Source organism: Erinaceus europaeus, chromosome 19 (assembly GCF_950295315.1).
Source record: "Erinaceus europaeus chromosome 19, mEriEur2.1, whole genome shotgun sequence".
In the NCBI taxonomy this organism is placed as follows: domain Eukaryota; kingdom Metazoa; phylum Chordata; class Mammalia; order Eulipotyphla; family Erinaceidae; genus Erinaceus; species Erinaceus europaeus.
This window is the reverse complement of record NC_080180.1, coordinates 21,105,819-21,129,962: the sequence shown is the minus strand read 5'-3', so window position 1 is coordinate 21,129,962 and position 24,144 is coordinate 21,105,819. Positions and strand designations below refer to the sequence as shown.

Below are 24,144 nucleotides of genomic sequence, written 5' to 3'. Positions count from 1 at the left end.
AGCTATCAGCACGAGGGAGAGAGACAGATACAACCTGGTGGAATATTCTGTAGGAAGTGGTACTGAAAACAAGGTATGAAAAGGAGAAAGGTGAGCAGGGCAAAGAGCAGGGCAGGCAAGGGCAGGGCAGAGAGGGAGCAGAGTCAGATGGCGGCATTTCAAGAATAATGAAAACAAAAGTCCAAGAGCAATCTAAAACCAACTGGTTGCTGAGCCCCTCTCATGCAAGGACTCGGGCAAGGAAGGCGAGTTCTGGAAAGAAGGCCAGTGCAGAGTGGAGGAAGCAGTCAGTCATCAGGCCTGACGTGGGCGCGTCCCAAGAGCAAGGGCAGGCCTACCACAGCACACGCTGGCATGCACACCTAAGAGGGGCTGGCATGTAATCCAGACCTGAGTGGCGCTACTCTGAGGGAGAATACATACTTACCTTTCCAAGTACAGGCCAGAAAAGTACAAACTATGTCCCTACCACAGAGCCCATCTCATTGGGAGAATCCATCTCACTGTTCCCATCTCTCCTGGCCTTTGCACTTCATTGGTCAGAAAAACAGGCCCTGGAGTCACTTTCTGTCCTGAAACGCCTCTGGGATTTCTAGGGCTCAGGAGAGATCAGTCCCCAATCTCTCCATCTGTGTGAACTGTAAACACAGCATTACAGACTCCACTGGCTTCTAACTCTATTGTGTCTCAGATGTCACAAGACCATTACTTGTAGGCAGGCTGCCTACAAGAACACACAAGGTTTCAAACACTGATCACTACAGAGGTTGTTGGTTACCATTAACCACGATCAGGACTTTTGGTTGTTTTCTTTCTTTCTTTTTTTGGAAACCAACCAATTATTATTCACACCAACTTCATGTTGTTTGTATCTGTACGGCTGAAGTTTGTGTCTCCAGAGAATATCCAGACATAAACATAAAACCAGTGCTGACTGGGGAGGCTCTGATGCCCCACCTCCTCAGTCCTCTAGGGGGAGCGGAATGATTTTGCAAACCTGCTACCAGGTTTCTATTGGAGCAGATGTTGTTTAGAGGTCTGAGAGTTGGCGGGGGCTTCTTCTCCACTTGGCTTTGGGATTGGCAGTGGAGAATACCAGCAGCTGACTGGTTGGGTGGTTTCTTAAGTAAATTAAGAAAAAAATCATCTTCAAATGTGGGTAGCCATTGGTTTGGGCCTAGACATTCATGGGTTGGCTCCATGTGATATGTGTGTGTGTGTGTGTGTGTGTGTGTGTGTGTGTGTGTGTGTGTATTAAATTTTGGACAGTAACAGAAATAGGGAAGGGTCAGGAGCCCTAGAACACTGCCTCACTGCTTAAGAACCTTCCCCCCTGCAGGTCCTTGAGCACTGCAATGCGTGTGTTCAACAAGGTGCCCCTCTGTGTGGTAATTCAAACTACTTGAATCTGAAGTTGGTTGGCAAAAGACTTAGAGCTGTGGAGAACAAAAACTTTGATATACGTAATCTCTATTGAGAGAGAGAAAAAAAGTATGGGCCAGTGTAGAGTTTTACGGTTTAATAGGATGAGGAGACAGAGATCTGTAAGCCTGTCACGTCCCACAGGACTGGGAGCAGCTAAAACCACTGGAGGAGCTCTCAATCTAGAATGAGAACAGAAACAAAAAGGGCCTCAACTGCTCTACTGTGAAACACCTCTTGGGTCCTGGTGTGTGGGCCTGTGTGGAGGGAGGTTCTGTGAGATGGCTGCAGAGGCTGCGGGTTTCTGGGTACTCATTAGAAGGCACTGGTTTCAGCCTCATTTACAACTCCCCATCAGCCTTCAGGCGGGCTCTTAATGAGAATCTCTGACAGCTGCCTAACAGCAGATGGTGTAGCTCCAGGGCTTTCCAAAATGGAGGAGCCCCCCATGCCACCAAGAGCTGTGGCTATTCATTTATCAAGAACCATTTAGCCCAACCAATGTCCTGCTCTAGCTAGGAGAGAGTGCTGTGAGCTAGGTGGGAGGGTTTGATGGAGAAGCTAGAATGGGAGGGTCTTCTATTTCTGCCATTTCAGGGGAACCCACGATTTATAATTTTTGCTTCTTGCTGTCTTGAATCAACTTGAAAGGTATAAAGTGTCACTGTCAGAGACATGCCTTGTGATTCTATGTGACTCTGAGCAGGTACAGCTTTAGGGTGGGGCCTAGGGGATGTGAGGTCCAGGCTTGGCGTTTCTGTTTTATTTACAAAGGGTTATAAGCAATGGCTCTTGTGTGAATATCCACCTTGGGTCCTGAGGAAAAAACTTTTGTTATTTTTTTTCCCTTTTTGTTACCCTTGTTGTTTATGTTGTAATTATTGTTATTGCTGTCATTGTCGTTGGATAAGACAGAAATGGAGAGAGGAGGGGAAGACAGAGAGGGGGAAAGAAAGATAGACACCTGCAGACCTGCTTCACCTGAAGCGAACCCCTTGCAGGTGGGAAGCCAGGGGCTTGAACTGGGATCTTTAAGCCAGCCCTTGCGCTTTGCGCTTAACCCACTGCACCACTGGCCGGCTCCCGAAAAAAAATTTTTAAGTAAATAAGAGCCCCCCTTTTAGACCACAAAGTGCTTCAACTGCATGTTAGAGATGCTTGTTCACAGAGAATTATCTGCTGCCTTTCGAGGTCAATGAACCTATGTTTCACAGATGAATGTTCTCTACCAAAGATCCAGTCAGAAAGAAAAAAATACTAGAAGAAAAGAAAAAAGCAGAGCAAGTGCAAAGTGGCTGTGAGCATGTGGAACCACTCACTCCAGGCTCAGATGCTCCCAGGCCACACCCAGGCGGCGCCCCCTGCAGCTCTGTCTCCCCTGCAGCTCAGTTTCCTCTTCCAAAGCAGTGACCTGACTTCTCTGCCAGTTCTGAGTACTGAAAACGGCCCGGGATGGCAGCTGTCCACTCAAGTGCTAAAGGAGGTGACGGTCACTGTAGGTCACAGTGAGGGAAACCATGAAGTACAGTTGGTGGCCTGAGCTATTCTGGTGGGAGAGTGTCACATTGGGTGTTCCAGGGGACATAGGCCGGGGTTGGAACCCACTATGTGAACAAATCTTTATCCTGCTGCAGGGTGACTTAAGCTGTTCCTTCTAGCAGAAGTTTGAGACTAGGAGGGGCCCCAAGGAGGAAAGCCTCTGGTCATGCACAGGCTTCCCTGGGCACCTACTATGAAGGCTGAGAGCAGGAACATTTGGTTTAGAAGTTTCGATCAGCCTCTTGAGGGCGAAGCCGCTGCTGGGAAAACCTTGAAAGTTCAATTATGGGTTCAATTCAGTGCTCTTTTTTTAAACCAAAGGCAGCATTTGCAGTGGCTGGGAAGGCAGTTCAGCAGGGAAAGTGCAGGACTTGCATGCATGAGGCCCCAGGCTGGATCCCCAATACCACACAGGCCAGAACCATGCTCTAGCCCCTCTCAGGAAAATAACTAAACACATCTTAAAACAAACACATCAGAGACAGGGCTTGCTCCCAGGAGGGCTTTTTGAGGCGGCCACAGTGGACGCGGTGTGAGTGGAGAGCCCGTGAGACAGCCGAGGAGAGTGCTCACCTCCTCCTCACACACCAGCTCTCTCCAAGGTGTTGGGCGTGTTGTGAAATTATGGCTCGAGCAGGCCTATGGTCAAACACCCAGTCCTGGAAGGCATTCAGAGAACAGGCATACAAAGATGGAAAGGGAATTTCTCCATACCTTCATCTCTTCCTCCATCTCTGACATTTTCCGCTCCAAGGCTCTCCTCTCCTGTTTCAAGACAATGTGGAAGATGACTCTCGAATGTACTTCAGGAATACTGCCCCCAGCTGCCGGGCCCTCCCAGCCGCTGTCTCGCTGTCAGCTTTGTGACTCAGGTCAACCTTCCTTACCCAGAAGATCTGAGCACTATCTGATCCTGCCACTAGTGGGATGTTGCTACTTCACTGATGAAAAGCACATTTTATCTCCTATCAGACAATTAGAGGGGAAGCGAAATAAAACTTACCTGTTTTCCAAATTTATCAGACAATAAATGGAGAAATGGGAACACGCCCTCTAGGTCAAATCAAAGCTAAGGTTCACCAATAAATCTGTGTTTTCCCAATGCAAGAATGTCCAATCCCATAAAAATGTCCTGAATCTAGTCAGGAGGAGGTCAGCAAGTGAACCAGAAATCCTCCCTTTGGTCAGAGTGAGTGAAAGACTCTCTTTGGTTCATATTTCATATCTTTAGACCTAAATCTGTGGTACAGGGTTCTGCTGCAGGCATCTTTTCTGCTGAAGGGGACAGGAAAGGGGAATAGACCCTGGACCTGAGTGTGTATATGTGTGATGATTTATAGGAAATCAAAACACACTGTGTGTGCACATGCACGTACACACGCGCGCGCACACACACACACACACACACACACACACACGCACGCACGCACGCACATAGTTCTGTCAACAGGCAGAACAACGTGGGGGTTGACCTCCCAAGGGCGCTCCCACCCTAAGACTGGGAAAAACGAAGTCTGACCAGCTGATGAAGCCAGAAGAACTAGCAATCAAAATGCTGTCCAGAGTCAGACAGAAAGAATTTATGACCAAGCTGGGAATGGAATGTGGCAGCACTCTTGCCTTCTTCAGATGAACTTTTCCATTGGCATGAGCAACAAAGTCAGAGCAACACTGAGAGCAGAGATGGGATGGCCAGGGGAAAGGCATGCACATACCCGTTTCTCCAGTTCCAGCATCGAAGATCGATCAGAGGTCTTTTCTTGCTTCTGCTAGTGAAATCGGAGGGAAGACAGTTAGTTATTACCTAGTGGTCTCAGGTCAGCAGAAAGTCAAGGCTAGTTCAGCTTTGCCATCAGACTTTTCATTCTAGCAGGGACTTCTAGCAAATGCATGCTGATAGATGTCTAAGCCTGGCATTCTGACCTCTGTGAGTCTGCAGCGGTCGTACTGGGAGAAGGCAGCAGTACTTCCTGTAATTTGAACCAGTGCCGACTACCCAGACAGTATTCACAAAACACACATAAACACCTGCCAGGTCTTCACTGATAACTACTGTCCACCTCACCCCCTCCTCCCTTCTTTTCTGTGAGTAATCTTACCACCCAGGGGATATGACATCTAGTTTGCTTCTTTAAAAAAGCTGGGGACTCATGAGCTTCAGTGGCTAAGCCCCATGGCAGTCTTCTAAAGCATCCCTTCTTTCCCACTTTGTTCTTTCTGTTTGGGAACCAAGGTTTTTTTTCTTTTAGAACAGTGGTTCTCAAATGTGATTGGGTTTCCAGGATTGCTTTGAACAGAGCAGTCCCATATAATCTGTGTGTTTTTTTCCCTCTCCCCCTTTTGTTGCCCTTTTTTATTATTATTGTTGTTGTTATTGGTGTTGTCATTGTTAGATAGGACAGAGAGAAATGGAAAGAGGAGGGGAAGACACAGAAGGGAAAAGAAAGAGAGTCACCTGCAGACCTGCTTCACCTCCTGGGAAGTGACCTCCCCCCCCCGGCAGGTGGGGAGCCGGGGGCTCGAACCGGGATCCTTATGCTGGTCCTTGTGCTTAACCTGCTGTGCTACTCCCCGATTCCTTATAATCTGCTTTATATATGGGACTTCCAGATAAAGTATGATTCTAATGGAATAATTATTAGAAACTTTGTTTTAAATCACCTCTGACTTTCAATATAAATTTTGTAGAGGAGGGGGCCGAATGGTAGTGAGGACACATGTTAATAGGCTCAAGGATACAGGTTTGAGTCCCGGTTCCCCACCTACAGGAGGGGACACTTCACAAATAGTGAAGTAGGTCTATCTTTCTCTCTCCCTCTTTGCCACCTCCCCTTTCTCAATTTCTGTCTTATTAAATAGAAAAAAAAAAAAAAAAAGCCTGCTGGGAGCAGTGGATTCATAGTGCCAGCACCGAGCTCTAGTAGCAGTAAATAAAATAAAAAAAAAGATTTGTAGAGTGCCTAAATTTTTTTTTGCCACCATAGTAAAAAAAAAAAAAAAAAAAAGTGGAACTTTAGGCAATGACTCCAACAAAATTAAACCTTCAAGTTCCTTTTACCTCCAGTATTATAGAACGAGGCAGTGCGATCTTCCTCACTCAACAGACATCTAGTACAGAGCAATTTAAAAAAAATACATATATTTACATGTATTCTATTTGTTTACTTTTGGACATAGAGAGTAAAGGGAAGGGGGAGATAGAGAGGGAGAGATAGAGACACCTGTAGCACTGCTTCACCACTCATGAAACTCCCTCCCTACTGCAGGTGGACAGAATGATTGTTTTTCTTTTGCCTAGTGCCATGCACAAACAACAGCTAAAACAAAGGCAGGAACTAGGGTTTTCTTGTAGGGGGTTCTTCTTTCGAGAAAAAAAAAATCAAGGAACAGCCACACCTAACAACAACAACAACAAAAATCTCTAAAATTGTGGCTTCTGTTCTGGACTTTCACCTTCTGTCCTGAGGGTCATGACAGTCTCCCCTCACCCTGTATCTCCTATGAAGTAGGAGAGAAAGAGGGAGCAAAGCCCAGAAGTAGGTCGACCATCTGAGCCTGTTTAGACCCTCTCAAGTCTCTTTTTCCAAAGCCCGGAGAGTGTACAGGCTGTGGTGATTTTGCTATTTTCATACATACACTGTGAACTTAACTAGTTCAGCTATCAAATAAACTCACTTTTTTTCCCTAAGGAAAAAAAAATCAAAACCCAGAAACACTAAAAACCCTTAGAGTTTGGGTGGATCATTTATATAAATGACATTATGCATGTGTCCATGTGGTAACTGTCTTCGTACAAATGTGTGAGGCTGACAGGCACTCCTCCCTCCTCTGTCTTGCCAAACAACTCCATTTTTGGTAAATGGCAGTGCTTTCATTTATAGCGCCACTATTTCTTCTGAATTTCAATAACTTGTGTTTGGCAAAACTAAGTGTTCAGACACACCCAGCAAAACAGTTGGCGAGAGAGTAAATGCTTTCCCTCGGAGGCTGGAAAGGCTCCTTCACACATCAAGGTCTTCTTCACACATCAATGTCGGCAGTTGTTAGACTGCTCCTTGCTCGAAAGCACTGGTTGACAGAAAAGCCGAGAAAAGCCCTGAAGGTCAAGTCAGGAGCTTCTGCTGAGACCAAAGTGGGGAGCAGGTGAGCCCAGAGTCTCTTAATTTTCCACAAGCCAGGCCTAGCAATTGCTTTGAACAGAGTAGTCCCATATAATCTATGTTTTTTTTCCCCTCCCCCCTTTTACTGCCCTTTTATTATTATTGTTGTTGTTGTTGTTATTGGTGTTGTCCTTGTTAGATAGGACAGAGAGAAATGGAAAGAGGAGGGGAAAACACAGAATGGAAAAGAGAGACACCTGCAGACCTGCTTCACCGCCTGTGAAGTGACCCCCCCCCACAGGTGGGGAGCCGGGGGCTTGAACCGGTGAGAATCAGTGTAAGATTTGAACTTATTAACCACTGCTAGCTTGTGGCCCTATTCAGAATGAAAATTAGCCTTAGCAGACTGGGAGTATGGATCGGCCAGTCAACGCCCATGTTCAGCGGGGAAGCAATTCCAGAAGCCAGACCTTCCACCTTTTGCATCCCACAATGACCCTGGGTCCATGCTACTAGAGGGATAGAAAATAAAGCTACCAGGGGATGGGGATATGGAGATCTGGTGGTAGGAATTGTGTGGAGTTGTAGCCCTCCTATCCTATGGTTTTGTTAATGTCTCATTTTTAAAATAAAGTAATTAATTAAAATAAATAAAATAAAATAAAGACTATAAGGAAAAAAAAAAGAAAATTAGCCTTAGATGCTTTATGACAAAATACGAACAAGACATTTTGCCTGACTCTGTAATGACGGTCGAGACACACAGAGAGAGAGAGAGATAAAGGTTTATTCAGTCCATTAGGGTCGAGACACACACAGAGAGAGATAGATAAAGGTTTATTCAGTCCATTAGGGTTGAGGCACACACACATACACACACACACACACACACACACACACACAGAGAAAGGGTCATTCAGTCCATTAGGGTCGAGAGACACACACACACACACACACACACACACACACACACACACACACAGAGAAAGGTTCATTCAGTCCATCAGGGTCGAGGCACACACACACACACACACACACACACACACACACACACACACACACACACACAGAGAGAGAGAGGTTCATTCAGTCCATTCTCCGGTCACAGCAGAAAGCAAGACACATGTCCACGCTTTCTTTGGGACCAAGAGATCTGCGTTGTTGGAAAGTCATGACACATTTTTTGTATAGAAAAACTTATAAAAAATACATCATGTTTTGTCTCCAACAAGCCAATACTTACTTTCACTAGTCACTTTCAGCCCAGTTGTTACTTGTGTTCATCAGGAGTTAGAAATGGGGAGGCGGGCGGTACTGCAGTGGGTTAAGCACACGTGGCACAAAGCGCAAGGGCCAGCTTAAGGATCCTGGTTCGAGCCCCCCGCTCCCCACCTGCAGGGGAGTCGCTTCACAGGCGGTGAAGCAGGTCTGCAGGTGTCTCTCTTTATCTCCCTCTCTCTGTCTTCCCCTCCTCTCTCCATTTCTCTCTGTCCTATCTAACAACGACGGCATCAGTAATAACAGCAATGAAAAACCACAAGGGCAACAAAAGGGAAAATAATAAATAAATAAATATTAAAAAAAAAAATCCCCAGTGGAAGAGCCACGTGTGCTCCTGAAACCAGGCAGAGGGGCTGCCTCCTCCAGGCAGCTAACACTCAGGCCATGATTCTGTCTCTCGAAAATGTCCTGGCTGTCTTGATGGTTGTTAAGCCAACGCACTGCTGGCACCCCCTTTGCTCATTCCATTCCAACGAGGTCGTCAGAGGGAACTTAGCCATCCCTGCTCCCTAAAATCCATGCAGCAGGCACTACACAACTCGAGCCTGTTAGTCTTGGCTTTTAGATGATCTCATATGGTCAGAACAGCCAGCCATCTCTGGTTTCCATTTATGCCTCTCCTGTGAAAAGTCACTTTTACCTCAGTTCAGCTTTCAACATTCTCAGTCCCTAGGCATTCCAGCAGGGCAATAACTCAATAGGTTTCCTATTAGCTCAGCAATAACCTAGGACAGCACTTGTTTTAGTTTTCAGCTCCAGGGTTGGCTTCACTGGTGATGAGGATATTAGTGTCAACTAATTAAATCAGGCCTGGCAGTAAGAGGAAGTGGCTTATCTGGACTTTCTACTACCCGGTACTTTTCTTTCTACGCTGAACGACAGTGGAGGCTTGGGGAAATCACACATGATATGCTACAGGACAAAACTTCTGCTTTGAGATGTAATCCTACATACAAACAATACTGTCCTTGATTTATCCTATAACTGAAGTGAACCACTCATTTCTCTAGGCTACTTCTCTGAACTAGATTGAATACTGTTCTTGCTTATCCCTTACTAAGAGGAAATGAACCAGATGAACTGAAACACAATGACCAAGAGAGGAGACACTGTTTGGGACTGATCATGTCACATCATACTTCTTTTTTTTTTTGCCTCCAGGGTTATCGCTGAGGCTTGGTGCCTACACTATGAATTCACTGCTCCTGGAGGCCATTTTCCCCATTTTGTTGCCCTTGTTGTTGGCTTTGTTGTGGTTGTTATTGTTGTATAGCTGTTGTTGGATAAGACAGATAGAAACAGAGAGCAGAGGGGAAGACAGAGAGGAGGAGAGAAAGACAGACACCTGCAGACCTGCTTCACCGCTTGCGAAACGACTCCCCTGAAGGCGAGGAGCTGGGGGCTTGAACAGGGATCCTTACGCCGGTCCTTGTGCTTTGCAGCCAGACTCTACTACTTCTGGTGGCTCTTTCATTATTTTATTTTATTTGCCACCAGGGTTATCACTGCATGATTCTACTGCTTCTAGTGTTTTTTTTTTTTAATCTTTCTTTTTAATAGAGGGTGAGAGAGACACTTGCTGCTCTGCTCCACTGCTCTTGACGCTTCCTCCACTTGCAGGTGGGTACAGAAGACTTGACTCCAAGTCCATAAACACGGTGACGTGTGTGCTCAACTGGCTGTGCCGCCACCTGAAACTTCTAACAAGTAAGCAGATGATCCACAGTGCCAATACAGGCATTCAGGACATCAAGTATTGATCAGTGAACTGTCAATTTTTTAAAATTAAATACTGATTAAACCCTAAAATCAAATTAGAATCTAAGGCCCGAGGAGGCCAATCTTAAGTCTTACCTCACTCCCCATCCCTCGGGTCCCTAGTTTTGTTTTCCTCCCCATGATGACGCTTACCTCCCCATCTTATTTCTTCTCCCTCTTACCTGAGCCATCTTCTCAAGCTTGGACTTTATATCAGCTAGTTCTAGCTGGGCCTCCTGAAGTTTTGTTTTCAGCTTCTGGTTTTCGCTCAGGGCACTCTCGTAGAGCTAGTTAGGGCAGGGGAAAGAGAGAAACAGGTCACCTACTTCCAGAAGTAGAAGCCACTCAGTTTCAGCATATGAGGAAACCTGGGGTTCTCTGCCTTGGAGGGATAGATGGAAAAGATGGATGAAGGCTACAGAGCAGAGTAAGGTCAGCAAGCTGGGGTCTTGCTCCTTAAAATCAGGTGCTGAACAAACGAAGAGTGATGGTCCTACCTCAAGAATGTTAATTTCTGAAGCAAAAACAGTCATTCTATTTTCTTCTATGGGACATCTGCATTACTTTTCGTTCCCTACACGAAAGAGAACTTCTTTGTCATTGCTAGGGCTTCATTGCTCTGGGCTGACTTTTTCAGAGAGACAGAGACAGGGAAACAGGGAGAGAGGGAGAGACACCACAGCACTGAGGCTTCTCCCAGTGCAGTAGGAGCTGGGCTTCAGCATAGATCGCACACATGGCAAAGCAGGGCCCACTATACAGTTGAGTTACTGTGCTGGTCCCAGAGAGAATCTGTTTATTTTTATTTTTTAAGTCATCCTAGCAGGTATATTGATTTTAGTCAAGTTTTACTTAACAAAACACTTAACATTCTTAAAAAAAATTTTTTTCCCCTCCTGGCACCTCAAGCACTTGAAAGGGAAGGGTTTTAGCGTCATTCCTGGAGCTTGGTGCTGCTCTTCTGCAAGAACCCGAGGAAGTGAACTGTGAAGTGACTCAGACTTCCACCCAACCGGAATGTTACTGTTACTATCACCAAAAAAGCATTGGTTGAAATCCATAGCAATTCATCAGAAGCATGGCCTGGGAGAAAGTATCCATCTTCCCCAATGCTCAAGCAGACAGCATTACTTTAATTTTCCCCTTGACAATATGAATCCTGAGCTTCAGTTGACATCTCTGCATTGCTCCTTCTAGGCATATATTTCCTGCACTAGAAGCAATATTTGAATACCTGCTAGAGAGGCAGAGGAAGACACCCTCAAGGAATTAGCTGCTGTTATTTATTGCTTAAGCTCCTTTCCTGCTGTTTCATCAGAACTGCTTTTTTTTGTTTGTTTGTTTTCCCTACACTAGGGAAAAGGCTACGGTTTGCATGCTGTCACTCACAAGCAGGAAACTGAAAAGCGACCCTACTTTTCTATAATCCCTGTTGCTGTCCTCTTCCACACGGCTGGTCAGGCTGGCCAGGCGAGCCTCCCGGGCCTCCCGGCGGGCCCTTGCTGAAGCCCGGTCACTATAAGGATCGCTGGTTGTTGGATTACTGCCTCCTGATTCCAACCTGTGGGAGATGAATCAGAGGTCAAATCTGGGTTTGAGAGCAGCGCTGTGGGAGGGAGGTGATGTTTAAAGGCACTCTGGCCCTGGTCTAAGCGACTCTCAGAGCTCTGGCCTGAAGCAGTGCACCACATGCCTTTCTTCCCCCCCCCCCCCCCCCCCCGCCGTGGCACTCTTTGACCCCACTGCTGAGCTGTGCCAGCGTGGAGGAACCCGTGTTTACCAAGGATGGAGGCTTTACTTGTAAAGCCAGTGGTTTGGATGCATGTGTTGACTTAAATCTTGGAGCTTTTCAAATTAGTTTAGGGTTGAGAATTTGCTTCTAAAAAGCAAAAGTGTCTTGGATCTCAATGGCTCTTGGAAAATGAATCCAACGAGCTGTCAGTGAAGCAGACACACACAGATCTAGAGAGCTGAGTCTGGACGGGGAGAAGTGGGGGCCAGGGAATTGAATGTGCGGGTTTTAGGCATGCCACAGATTTGATGGAAATCCACTAGGGCACCACTGCAGTGCCCAAGCAGTGCCCAAAACCTCTTACCTACATTCCACACTGATGTAGGAATTACATTATGTCTGCGGCAAGCATTTCTGCATCTTCTAGCAATTGAGCTCTAAGAGTCAATGGTGGGTTTGCTTCCAGTAAGGAGGAGTTCACTAGGGGAAGGGTCTCAGCTGATTACTTAAGTGCACAACTGTTGTCCTGATCTCGATACTGGTTTATATTTTATTCAGACTGCTCTTTACGAACTAAAATGTGGTGCATCAAAGTACTGTGTGCAGTCTAGCCCTGCTGAGTGTGACGTCCCCAAACTGGGGTGACCTGAGGAATCATAGCTATAGAACTGCACCTGCTGTTTTTGTCCTGTGGTAACTATTGCCAAAGCTGGGGGTGAGGGTGCTGAAGTGAAGAAGAGGTAGGTAGATGAGCAATAAAGATTACACAGAGTGGAGAGGTAAGATTACTAGTGACATGAATGGACAAATTTTCTTCCCCTTTCTATTGCCATCAGGGTTACTGTTGGGGCTTCATACCTGACACCTCCACTCCTGAAGGCCATTTTTTCCCCTTTTAACTAGTCAGTGGGGAGATAGAGAGGCAGAGATCAAGAGAGACACAGAGATAGAGACTGCAGCACTGCTCCACCATCTGTGAAGCTCTCCCCTGCAATTGCTCCCATCTGGTGGTTGTGAGGCTTGAACCTGGGTCTTCAGACATGTGCTCTACTGGGTGAGCCACCTCCTAGTCTCGGGAGAGATTTTTCTTACAGAAATGCTTGGACCTATAACATTTATTTATTTATTTTTAATCTTTTGGGATAGAACTCTTTTTATTGATTTTCCCCCCCAATTTCGAAGAGAATACTTGTTTGTAAAAAAATGTTAAGTTGGGGAGTCCGGCGGTAGCTCAGTGGGTTAAGCGCAGGTGGTGCAAAGCACAAGGACGGTGTATGGATCCTGGTTTGAGCCCCCAGCTCCCCACTGCAGGGGAGTCACTTCACAGGCGGTGAAGCAGGCCTGCAGGTATCTATCTTTCTCTCCCCCCTCTGTCTTCTCCTCCTCTCTCCATTTCTCTCTGTCCTATCCAACAATGATGACATCAATAACAACAACAATAATAAATATAACAATAAAACAACAAGGGCAACATAAGGGGATAAATAAATATTAAGAAAAAATGTTAAGTAGTATGAAAGTTTCTGGGTGAAAAAATGAAAGTCACTTTTGCTAAGAAATAGCTACTATTAACAGTTTAGTTTATATCCTTGGAGTTTGGCAAACACAAGTGTGTTAACCAATTTGTTTCAATAAAGTTAGACACTATATACTATTGTCTAACTTCTCTTCCTCCTCCTCAGACTTATTATTTTGAACATATTACTATGCAAGTAAATAGGTTTGTCTTAACATTTTTTAATGACTTCATAGTATAAGGAATGGCTATATAGTTTAGTCCTCTTTGATAGACACAGACATCTATAATTTTCGTGCTTTTGTCATTTATCCAGTTAGTTTTCTAAGACAAATCTTAGTAGCAGGATGGTTTGGACAAGGGGCAATGTATTTGAGGCATAAACACTATCATAGTGCCCCCTGAGAGGTTTAATATTTTCCAATCCAAGAGGAAAAACCACATTGTTGTTAATTTTATTGCTGGGGCCCACTGCTTGTACAACTCTACCATTCCCAGTGGTCATTTATTTTGGTTAGAGGCTGAGAGACAGAGATGGGTGGGAGGAGAGAAAGGGGGGAGGGGAGACACCTGTATACCTGCTTCATCATGAAGCTTTCCTGCTGCAGGTAAGGATGGGTACTTGAGCCCAGGTCTTCACACATGGTAATGTGTGTCCTACTGGGTGCAACCACTGTTGTCAATTTAAAATTTTTTTAAAAACATTAGGAAGGGGGCCTGGGCAGTGGCACACCGAGTTAACAAAACACCATGCATAAGGATCCAGGTTTGAGCTCCTGCTCCCCACCTGCTAGGGGGGGTCTGCGGGTATCTATTTCTCTGTCTCCCCTTCCCTTCTCAATTTCGCTCTGTCCTATTCAGTGAAGTAGAAAGAAAAAAAGAAAAAGAAAAGAAATCACTGCTGGGAGCAGTGGATTCATAGTGCTGACACTGAGCCCCTGTGATAACCCTGGTGGCAATAAGAACAAAACGAAAGGAAAATCAGGAAGGCTCAATGTCTTGGACCATTTCTATTGGTTCTGAATTGTCTATGCATAGCATTTGCTAATCTTTCTCTTTTCTTTTCTTTCTTTTTAAAAATTTTTATTTATAAAAAGTAAACACTGACAAAAACCATAGGATAAGAGGGGTAAAACTCCACATAATTCCCACCACCAGGACTCCGTATCCCATCCCCTTCCCTGAGAGCTTTCCTATTCTTTATCCCTCTGGGAGTGTGGATACAGAGTCACTGTGGGTGCAGAAGGTGGAAGGTCTGGCTTCTGTAACTGCTTCCCCGCTGAACATGGGCACTGACAGCATGATCCATAGTCCCAGCCTGTCTCTCTCTTTCTCTAGTAGGGTGGAGCTCTAAGGAAGCAGGGCTACAGGACGTTGGTGGGGTTGTCTGGCCAGGGAATTCTTTTCTTTTCTTTTCTTTTCTTTTTTTCTTCCTTTCTTTCTTTTATCAGAAAAACCTCCTGTGTGTTAGGGCTTTTGAAACTTATGTAGGTAGCAAGTACTTTTTTCCTATTTTACTTTTAGTGTAGATGTGTATTTTACTAGTAGAACTCACAGTTTTGTTTTTTTTTTTCTTTTTTTCCACAAGAGTTCGAGTCTGCACAGTTCCACTGTACTCGGCAGGCTCCCCCCCCCCTTTTAAGAAAGAAGGCGAGAGACAGAAAAAGAGGGAGAGACAGACAGAGAAGGAGAGATATCTCATGCTCTGCAGTTTGTGACAGCTCCCCCTTTGTGGTGCTCCCATATGGTGGCTGAGGACATGAGCCCAGATCCTTGTGCATGGGGAGTGGGATTCTGCTGGGTGAACTATTCTTTGGCTTCCAGATTTAAACTTTTATGTAACCAAATTTGACAATTCTTGCCTTTATGATATCATGTTTGGGAAAACATTTTTACTACATAAATACTATAAATATTTCTACTACTTTTTAGCAAAACCACTTTATTCTTAAAAAATTATAGTCCCTACAAAATATTCTTTTTTTACTTGTTTATTTTGCTTTTTGATATGACTTGAAGGGACGAATCTATTTTCCCAAAAGTCACCTTATGTGAGTAACTGTTTAAGGGCTAGCTATTGTGTTCCATCAACCTCTTTATCTAGTAAATACCTCACTGTTTTAATAGCTACTGCTTTGTAGCATATTTTGAGGTCTGTAAGGAGAATCTCCTTTTACATATGACCATTGTAATGGAAGTGCTCACAATAAAATTAACTATAGAAAATTATCACTCTATCAGGTTTTTCCCCCCTTCTTCTGGGTATTGGGGCTCAGTGCTGGCACTATGAATCCACTGTTCTCAGCAGGTGGCCAACTTTTCCTCTTCCCCCTCCTATTTCATTGAGTAGGACAGAGAGAAATTGAGAGGGGAGGGACAGCAAAAGAGAGATACTTGCAGACCTGCTTCATAGCTCCTGAAGCTTCACCCCTGCAGGTGGGGAGCAGGGACTAGAAACAGGTCCTTATGCATGGTACCATGTGCACTTAACCAGGTGTGCCAATTGCTAGGCTCTCTACCAATTTTGCAAGACTAATTACCTGCTAGGTTAGGAGTTAATGGCTTATTTGTAGTTGATGCCTTGTTGAGAGGCTAAGCAGAGGATGAACACAAAGTTGCAAAGTATATTCAAATAGTAACAGCTCAGTTATCAAAAATGACAAGACCTCCCCCCTCACTTCTTACTAATTTCTTGACTAGACAAAGAGATGAAATGGGAGATTAAACACTTTGGCAGGGCTGGGCGGTGGCATACCCAGTTGAATGCAGATGTTACAATGAACAAGGACCCAGGGTTCAAGTCACCCTGCAGGGTCTGGTGTGTGTGTGTGTGTGTGTGTGTGTGTGTTCATGAGTGGTGAATATTACAGGTATCTGTCTTTTTCCCTCTTCTCTCTTGATTTCTCTCCGTCTCTATCCAAATTCATACACAAACAAATAAATTTTTTGCTCAGCAGTTTCTATGATGTATTATTTAATTCTTTTGGAAGATCAGTTTTGTACCCTTAGTTTAAAAATTACAGAGGATAAATTGCAGCTCTCATTTTTCAGCACTTACAAAGCAGGTCTTTAATTCACTCACTGTTTTATTACTGAGTGCTGTTATGGGTACAAGGAATTGTGTTAGAGTCACAAGTACATGACAATATCTGAATGCAGTCTCAATTCAAGCATCTATTCTGCAATTGAATCCCACCAACTGGTTGCCTCTCCTCTCTGCTCATAATACCTGACCTACTTCAATGGTGGCATGGACTACATTCTATTGAAATTATCTGACCCACCAGATGTGCTATGAGCTAACAGAAGAGAAGGACAGTGTCTTATTCACAATTCTCAAGTGCCAAGCACCGAGCACTGAGTCTGGCACATGGGTGATTTACGAATACTGATGGAGTGGGAGTCTACAACATTAACTGGAAAGAGGAGGTTCTAGAGGCAGAAAGTCAAATAATAATAATAATAATACCGAACTGAATTATTTTAGGCAGTAGATAATAATGATAATAATAATAATAATACCGAACTGAATTGTTTTAGGCAGGAGATAATAATGATAATCATCATCATCATCATCATCATCATCATCTAGGAAATGGAGTGATAAACACCGCTAAACTAGATAAAGCTAAGTTTAATTAGACATGCATTCACTCACAGGTATGGAGCATGCAGATAAAATAGGGCAAGTTCTTACCTAGAAAGTCTTTCATGCTAGAGAAAGGAAGAGACAAAACAAAACAGCATTAGCAAGGGGTTGATTTCATTATTTCTATTTATAAATACGCTTTTAAAGTCATATCATATGTTTCAACTTCAATACAAGAAAAACAGTGCGACTGATAATAGACGAGTAAGTTCCAAGGCACATGTCTCTGTGGTACTAGATCCAAGGCTCTAGGAAGAGAATCTTTTTTTGAACTGGAAGCCAGTGAAATGCAAAACGATAAAAAAAACCCTTGTGCCCCCCCAACAATCCATCTTTTTTTGCTCTAGAGTGTCTGAGGTTTTTCTGCGACATTTAGTCTCTCTGAATCTCGGCATTCATTGTATTAGTTTTCTTCAGTTCACAAGTTACAAAATTTTCCCTGAATGAACTCTATAGTCAACAAATATAAGAACTCAGGATAATTCATGACTTTCACCCTGATCTCTAAGGAAAGTAGAAGGGTGGGGTCATAGTCTAGTCTCTTGAGTGGAGGTTGGCAAAAATGAAAACACAAGGTTTTCAAAGAAAGGAGTCCTACAGAAGCAGGCAAGGAGCTTGCCTATCTATGACCACTATAAACAAACCTGAGTAACACAAAAGGATTATGTCTGTGTTTTACATTTATTTTTTTAAATCTTGGATGACATCTATTCTCTTATCTCCACTTTTTTTTTAAGAACTCAGGCAAATGAAAAATCAATTTGAATCTATTTATTTTGCCTTTTGAGAGTAAAAATATACCACCCTCAGGAAGAGATAAAAAGGGGAAGTAGTAAAACAAGGACCCAGCAATCTACAGAATAAACAATCAATCCTTGAACTAGTGAGAAGTCATTTAGTGACACAGATTTATTGGAGCATTAAACAGTTCTTGGGAGCTGCTGGTCGTCTAGCAGCGTTAACTGCTCAATGAATACCTAAAAACACCTAAAAGCAGCCCAAGGAAAATATGGTGTCACAGCATTCCTGACTACAGAAATACTGAATGAGTGACCTTGCTACAAAGGTGGTTTTCCTCCAAGGATTTCTCTCTATTCATCAGAATTCTTTCACATACTTTTCCAAAACATACACATTTTCACCCTAACCTTGGTCTTATAGTAGGTCTAGAGCAAAAATGCCCTACATGCATTTTTTTTTTTAAGTGTCTAGGACACTCCGCTGTATAGTCCTGGATAAGTTGCAAGGGAATAAGCATAAACTTAAATTTTTAAAAAAATTTTTATTTATTTATTGGCCAGAGACAGCCAGAAATTGAGAGGGAAGGGGTTACAGGGAAAGAGACAGAGACACACCTGAAACACTGCTTCACCACTCGTGAAGCTTTCCCCCTGCAGGTGAGGACCAGGGGCTCAAACCCAGGTCCTTGTGCATTTGTAACGTGTGCTCACCAGGTGTGCCACCACACAACCCTGACTTTTTTTTTTTAAGTGCTAAAACATGCCCCCTTTGAGATGGAGTAGTCAGTGACAAAAGTAAACAGTGTCTTTCACATTCTCATATATTTGAAGTCGAGTATACTGAAACTTGCAGTTAGAATAAAGGAACTTTCCTATTTCACATTTAAAACTGATCCTCTGTGGGGATCAGATGTACAACATATGCTATAAATTACTACTTGAGGGAGACGGGCGGTAGCGCAGCAGGTTAAGCTCACATGGCACAAAGCGCAAGGACCGGTGTAAGGATCTCAGTTTGAACCCCCTGCTCCCCACCTGCAAGGAAGTTGCTTCACAAGTGATGAAGCAGATTTGCAGGTGTCTATTTTTCTCTCCCCCTCTCTGTCTTCCCCTCCTCTCTTCATTTCTCTCTGTCCTATCCAGTAATAATGACTTCAATGATAACTACAACAATAAAACAACAAGGGCAACAAAAGGGAATAAATAACTAAATATTAAAAAAATAAAAAGAAATAAATCACTACTTGATTAACATTAAGTACTTGTCTTGTGTTTGTTTTTACCAGAGCATCGCTCAGCTCTGGCTTACAACGGTGCTGGGGATTAAACCTGGGATCTCAGAGCCTCGGGCATGAAAATCTGTTGCATAAACCTTAGTCTTTTTGATTTCCATTAAGATAGGGAAGCCATAATTTTACCAGGTAGCAATCTTTGCCATTACATATTTCAAAGTATGCTAATTACCTCCACTGGTTTACTCCTACAGGAGTGGCATGTCATCAATATTATTCATTGAGAATATTTCATAAATCTATTTATACACTGTTGTCACACTCAAAAAGTTCTCAAACACAGAATATGACCGTGTACACTGTACGGCCTTCATGAAGGTGACTATAAATGAGCTCTTAAACACGTACACACGCACACACGAGCAGCAATCCGGAAAATTCCAAGGCATTTCTGGATAAGAAAAGAAAGATTCCAGAGAGTTTTCGAGAAAAACAAATTAATTTTCTACAGATGACAGTGTGTGCAGGAAGATAACACCAGTGGTGCTCCAAACTGTAGCCATCACACTGGTTCTCACCCCTCCAGCCACACTGCAGAAGACGTTTTCTAGACACCTAAGCTGATGATGAATGACACCGTTACTTCTACTTGCCAGGAGCAACAAAAAACAAATGGCATAGTCTCTTTATGATTTTAAAGGCATGCTAAGAGTCATACTATCAATTTCTCTTCAGGTGCATTTTCTATTATCATTATTTTTTGAGATGAATGTTTTAAAAGTGTCAGTGATGAGTGACTCAGTAGACTAGGTGACAGACTAGACATCTAGCATTAGACATCAGGAAAAAAAAAAGGATTTCCAGGTTAATTCTTGATCTTCTATTTCTAACACCCCTTCCAACTTAACTTTTACCTGACTCTTGAAATTATCTGGAATTATTTTTTCCCCTCCAATTGTTGCCTCCAAGGGCTGGTCTTAGCTATGTCCTGCAACAACCAGCTTGAACGTATAAATCACATAATGTGAGACTTGGATGCAATAGAAGTAACACAGTTGCCATAATGCAAACCATATCAATTCAAAAGAAGACAGCTAGGATTTTGAAAGAAGATAGTATTCTTATTAAAATAGAAAAGCTTTCCTGTAAGTCATTTAATCCAGGAAGAGTGCTGGGAGGCAGGCTAGCTTGGAAGTATGCAGAAATTAGGGTTCAAGTCTCTGGCTTCTGATAAAATGGTTTAGGTTTTTAGATAAAATTTTCTTATTTTCACTAGTTCTAGAAACTGTTCCTTTGCTTGGATTCTTGGTAGCTGATATAACCTGGGGTCTGGTAGAAAAGTGCTGGTTAGATTTAGGGAGAAAAGTAGGTTTCTTGGGTAAAAACGGTAGTGTTGCTGAATTGGGGAATAGAACCTGAATTATTCCTCTTCATTCTGCTGTCATGCAAACTCACACGCTGATGGTGCTTCTCATCCTTAAAAGCTGACTTCACTTCTCATCCTGAAAAGCTGATTGGAAATGGGTCCAGGAGACAGCATAGTGGTTTATGCAACAGAATTTCATGCCTGAGGGTCTCAGGTTCTAGGTTCAATCCTTGCCACCACTGTAAGTCTGAGCAGAATAGTGCTCTGATAAAAAATAAAAATAAATTGAGACTGGGGGCAGGGGAGATAGCATAATAGTTAGGCAAAAAGATTCTCATGCCTGATGCTCCAGAGTCCCAGGTTCAAACTCCCACACCACAATAAATCAGAGCTGGGCATTGCTCTATGGAAAATAAATATGTAAATATATACAGACTGGGAGACAAGACACATGGAAAGTTCTCCTAAGTGTTCTCAGGAGAACAGTGAACCAGAAAGAAGAGGCGAGCAGAACACAGCTAGAGAAATGAACACTGGAAGGTTCTCCCAGAGAAGGTTCTACGGTTCACCTAGTAAGTAATAAAGACATGTCATAGATCACAGAACTTAGGGACCCCAGCCAAATCCATGATCTTCTGGAAGTCAGAAATGTAGGTTCCCCTTATCTATGTCCTGAGAATTAATCACCTTCCCCTGCAAGTTTCCTCTTTTAAGAACAGAATGAACCAGCTACTCTCTACTCTTTAAGTCAGACATGAAGAGCTCATCTGTACATAATGGCATTATCTATTTTAGAAAAGGCATAATTCTGTGCACATTTGTAGACTAACACACAAATCATGCTTTCACAAGGAAGTCATTTTAAAGTTATTTTTAAAAATATTTATTTATTCCCTTTTGTTGCATTTGTTGTTTCATTGTTGTAGTCATTATTGTTGTTGTCATTGTTGGATAGGCCAGAGAGAAATGGAGAGAGGAGGGGAAGACAGAGAGGGGGAGAGAAAGACAGACACCTGCAGACCGGCTTCACTGCCTGTGAAGCGACTCCCCTGCAGGTGGGGAGCCGGGGGTTCGAACCGGGATCCTTATGCCAGTCCTTGTGCTTTGCGCCATCTGCGCTCAACCCGCTGCACTATCGCCCGACTCCCAAGCTATTTTATTTTTAAGATAGTTTATTTCATGAGATTGAGAGAAAGACCAGAGAAGCGCTCTGGCATATTGAGACCTCATGCTTACATTCCAGAGCTTACCACTGTGCCACCACCCAGTGTGCAAGTCAGGAAATTTTAGAACTTGTATGGGAGCTGGGCAGTGGTGCACCTGGTTGAGCACACGTGTTAACATGTACAAGCGTTCAAGCCCCCACTGCCCACTTGCAGGAAGGAATCTTCTTGAGTGTGCAGGTGTCTGTCTCTCTGTCTCTCTTCCTCTCTGTCTCCACCCTCTCTTCTCAATTTCTTTTTGCCCTATCAAATAAGAGAAAAATAAAGAGAGAGAAAAAAGGAAAAATAATCACCAGAAGCAAAAAAGAAAAGAAAAAACTTATATAAGTGGTTTTTGTTAAAAAATATTGCCTTACCTTTTAATGAAGACAAATTAATGACTGTCCATTAAAATGAGACTCAGGTGTGTCTGAATTATGTACAAAATGTTCAGAGAAGGAATTATTTTCATTGCTTCTGTGACTCAGTTGGGGACAATAGATCCTGTGAATGGGGCCTATGAGTAGCTGCTCAGAAACCAATATGAAAGCAGAAAGTAGAAATTAAAAGAATGATCAGCCAGATAGATGATAGTTTACAAAATTTGCTCCTCACACCAAGAAGCTGTCTCCTTCCTTCCATACTTCATGAAATCCCTATAACGCTTTCACTGGCTGGGTCCTGTTCCTCACGTAAAAACAGAGCAGTGATCACCATTAATTCAGACGGCAGTCCTGAAAAGGGCTAGGAGCCCATGCTGGTTTTGATTTGTGAAATGTGTGGGACTCGCAAAACACCAGAGACTGGCTTCGAAAAATCCCCACAAAAGTTTTTAACTTGGAAGTGACCAGGAGTTCAGGAAGGCACATAATTAAAACCAAACCTCTTGACCAAGTTTAAAATAAAATCGTGGCTCTGGAAAAGTTGGGCCCAAGGGAAAGGAACGAGACCAAGTCACATGTCTACTGCCAAGACGGAAACGGGTTTAACTTATGTGCCTCTGGAGCTCGGGCTTGACCCCACAGTGATGGGAAAAAAACTCCTATTTACATTTTCCCTGAAAGAACATTTTATATCTTTTTTGTGTGTGTTAACTGAGCCAGGGGAAACAATTCGAGCTATTCTGGGATGGCCTTTTCCTGCAGTGTTCTCAGATTGATGACTAGTGATGAACAAGTTGATGGTGGTGGTGGGGGGAAAGCAAGGAGCCTTGGAAAGATTTTATAATTTTATGTTTTTTCAAGTTTAAGGGGTCACCTGGCTTGCTGTAATGGAAGAACATCCTTTATAACCCAAACAGATGGGGCTCTGGGGGGATTTAAAAAATTTTTTTTTATTGCTACCAGGGTTATGGTTGTGGCTCAGTGCTGGTACTATGAATCCACTGTTCCTGGCAGTCACTTATTTTTCCTATTTTTTTTTTTTTACAAGATAGAGAAATCAAAGGGGGAGAGACAGAGAGGGAGAAGGAGAGACACTTACAAACCTGCTTCACCACTTGTGAAGCATCCTCCCTGCAGGTGGGGACAGAGGGCTCAAGCCTGGGTCCTTGCACATGGTAATATATGTGCTCAACCAGGTGTGCCACCGCCTGGTCCCCAATTCTTGGGGAACTTGGGAGTTCACAATCTCCTGCTTTGCAAAGGATGAGTCACTAGAAATACATGCTGGGTTGAAATGGCAACTTCTAGGATTTATGCAAAGATATGACAGTAGAGTCAGTGGTGATTTTAATCTAGTAGGTAGTTTTTCCACATATGAAAATATTTTATGGGACCGGGTGCACATGGTTGAGCACACATGTTACAGTGCTCAAGGACCTGGGTTTGAGCCCCCTGTCCCCACCTGCAGAGAGAAAGCTTTGCAAGTGGTTAAGCAGGGCTGCAGGCATCTCTCTTTCTCTCTCCCTCTCTATCTCCCCTACCCTCTTGATTTCTGGCTGTCTCTATCCAATAAAGACAATAATAATAATAATAAAATATTTTATTATTGGACCAGTAAAAAAGCTCACTTGGGGGGGAGGGGGCGGTAGCACACATGGCTCAAAGCACAAGGACTGTCGTAAGGATCCCGGTTTGAGCCCCCAGCTTCCCTCCTGCAGGGGAGTCATTTCACAAGCGGTGAAGCAGGTCTGTAGGTGTCTATCTTTCTCTTCCCTTCTCTGCCTTTCTTCTCTTGATTCCTCTCTGTCCTATCTAACAACAGCAGCAATAACAACAGTAACAATAACAACAGCAACAAAATAGAAAAAAGTGGCCTTGGGGCCAGGTGATGGTGCACCTGATTAAGCTCATGCATTACAGTGTGCAAGGTCCTGGGTTTAAGCCCCTGGTCCCCACCTGTAGGGGGAAAGATTCACAAATGGTGAAGCAGGGCTGCAGGTATCTCTTTTGTCTTTCCCCCATCTCCTTCCCCTCTCAATTTCTCTATATCAAATAAATAAAAATAATAAAATTTAAAAAAAAGAAAAAAGTGATCTCCGGGAGCAGTGGGTTTATAGCAGGCACTGAGCCCCAGTGATAACCCTGGATGCAAAAAAAAGAGCTCACTTGGATACTGTGCTGCCTGGGTTCGATCCTGGCCTCCACCACACTGCAAGGAGCTTCA

The 24,144-nt window shown here is 43.6% G+C and overlaps 1 protein-coding gene across 14 annotated transcripts in view; it reads right to left on the bottom strand.

The window, feature by feature from the left end:
• Positions 1–24,144, bottom strand: part of PPP1R12B (protein phosphatase 1 regulatory subunit 12B) — a 235,403-nt gene that overhangs the window by 6,795 nt on the left and 204,464 nt on the right. For 6 of the 14 annotated variants that reach the window (XM_060178566.1, XM_060178576.1, XM_060178568.1 and 3 more), the window contains 5 exons: positions 17,046–17,062; positions 11,517–11,661; positions 10,283–10,387; positions 4,677–4,730; positions 3,676–3,726 (listed from right to left, as the gene is read on the bottom strand). In XM_060178566.1, the coding sequence (XP_060034549.1) occupies positions 3,676–3,726; positions 4,677–4,730; positions 10,283–10,387; positions 11,517–11,661; positions 17,046–17,062 (372 nt within the window). Of the gene's footprint in view, positions 1–3,153; positions 3,232–3,675; positions 3,727–4,676; positions 4,731–10,282; positions 10,388–11,516; positions 11,662–17,045; positions 17,063–24,144 lie in introns of all 14 variants that reach the window. The other 8 variants (XM_060178567.1, XM_060178569.1, XM_060178571.1 and 5 more) reach the window with 7 other exon arrangements.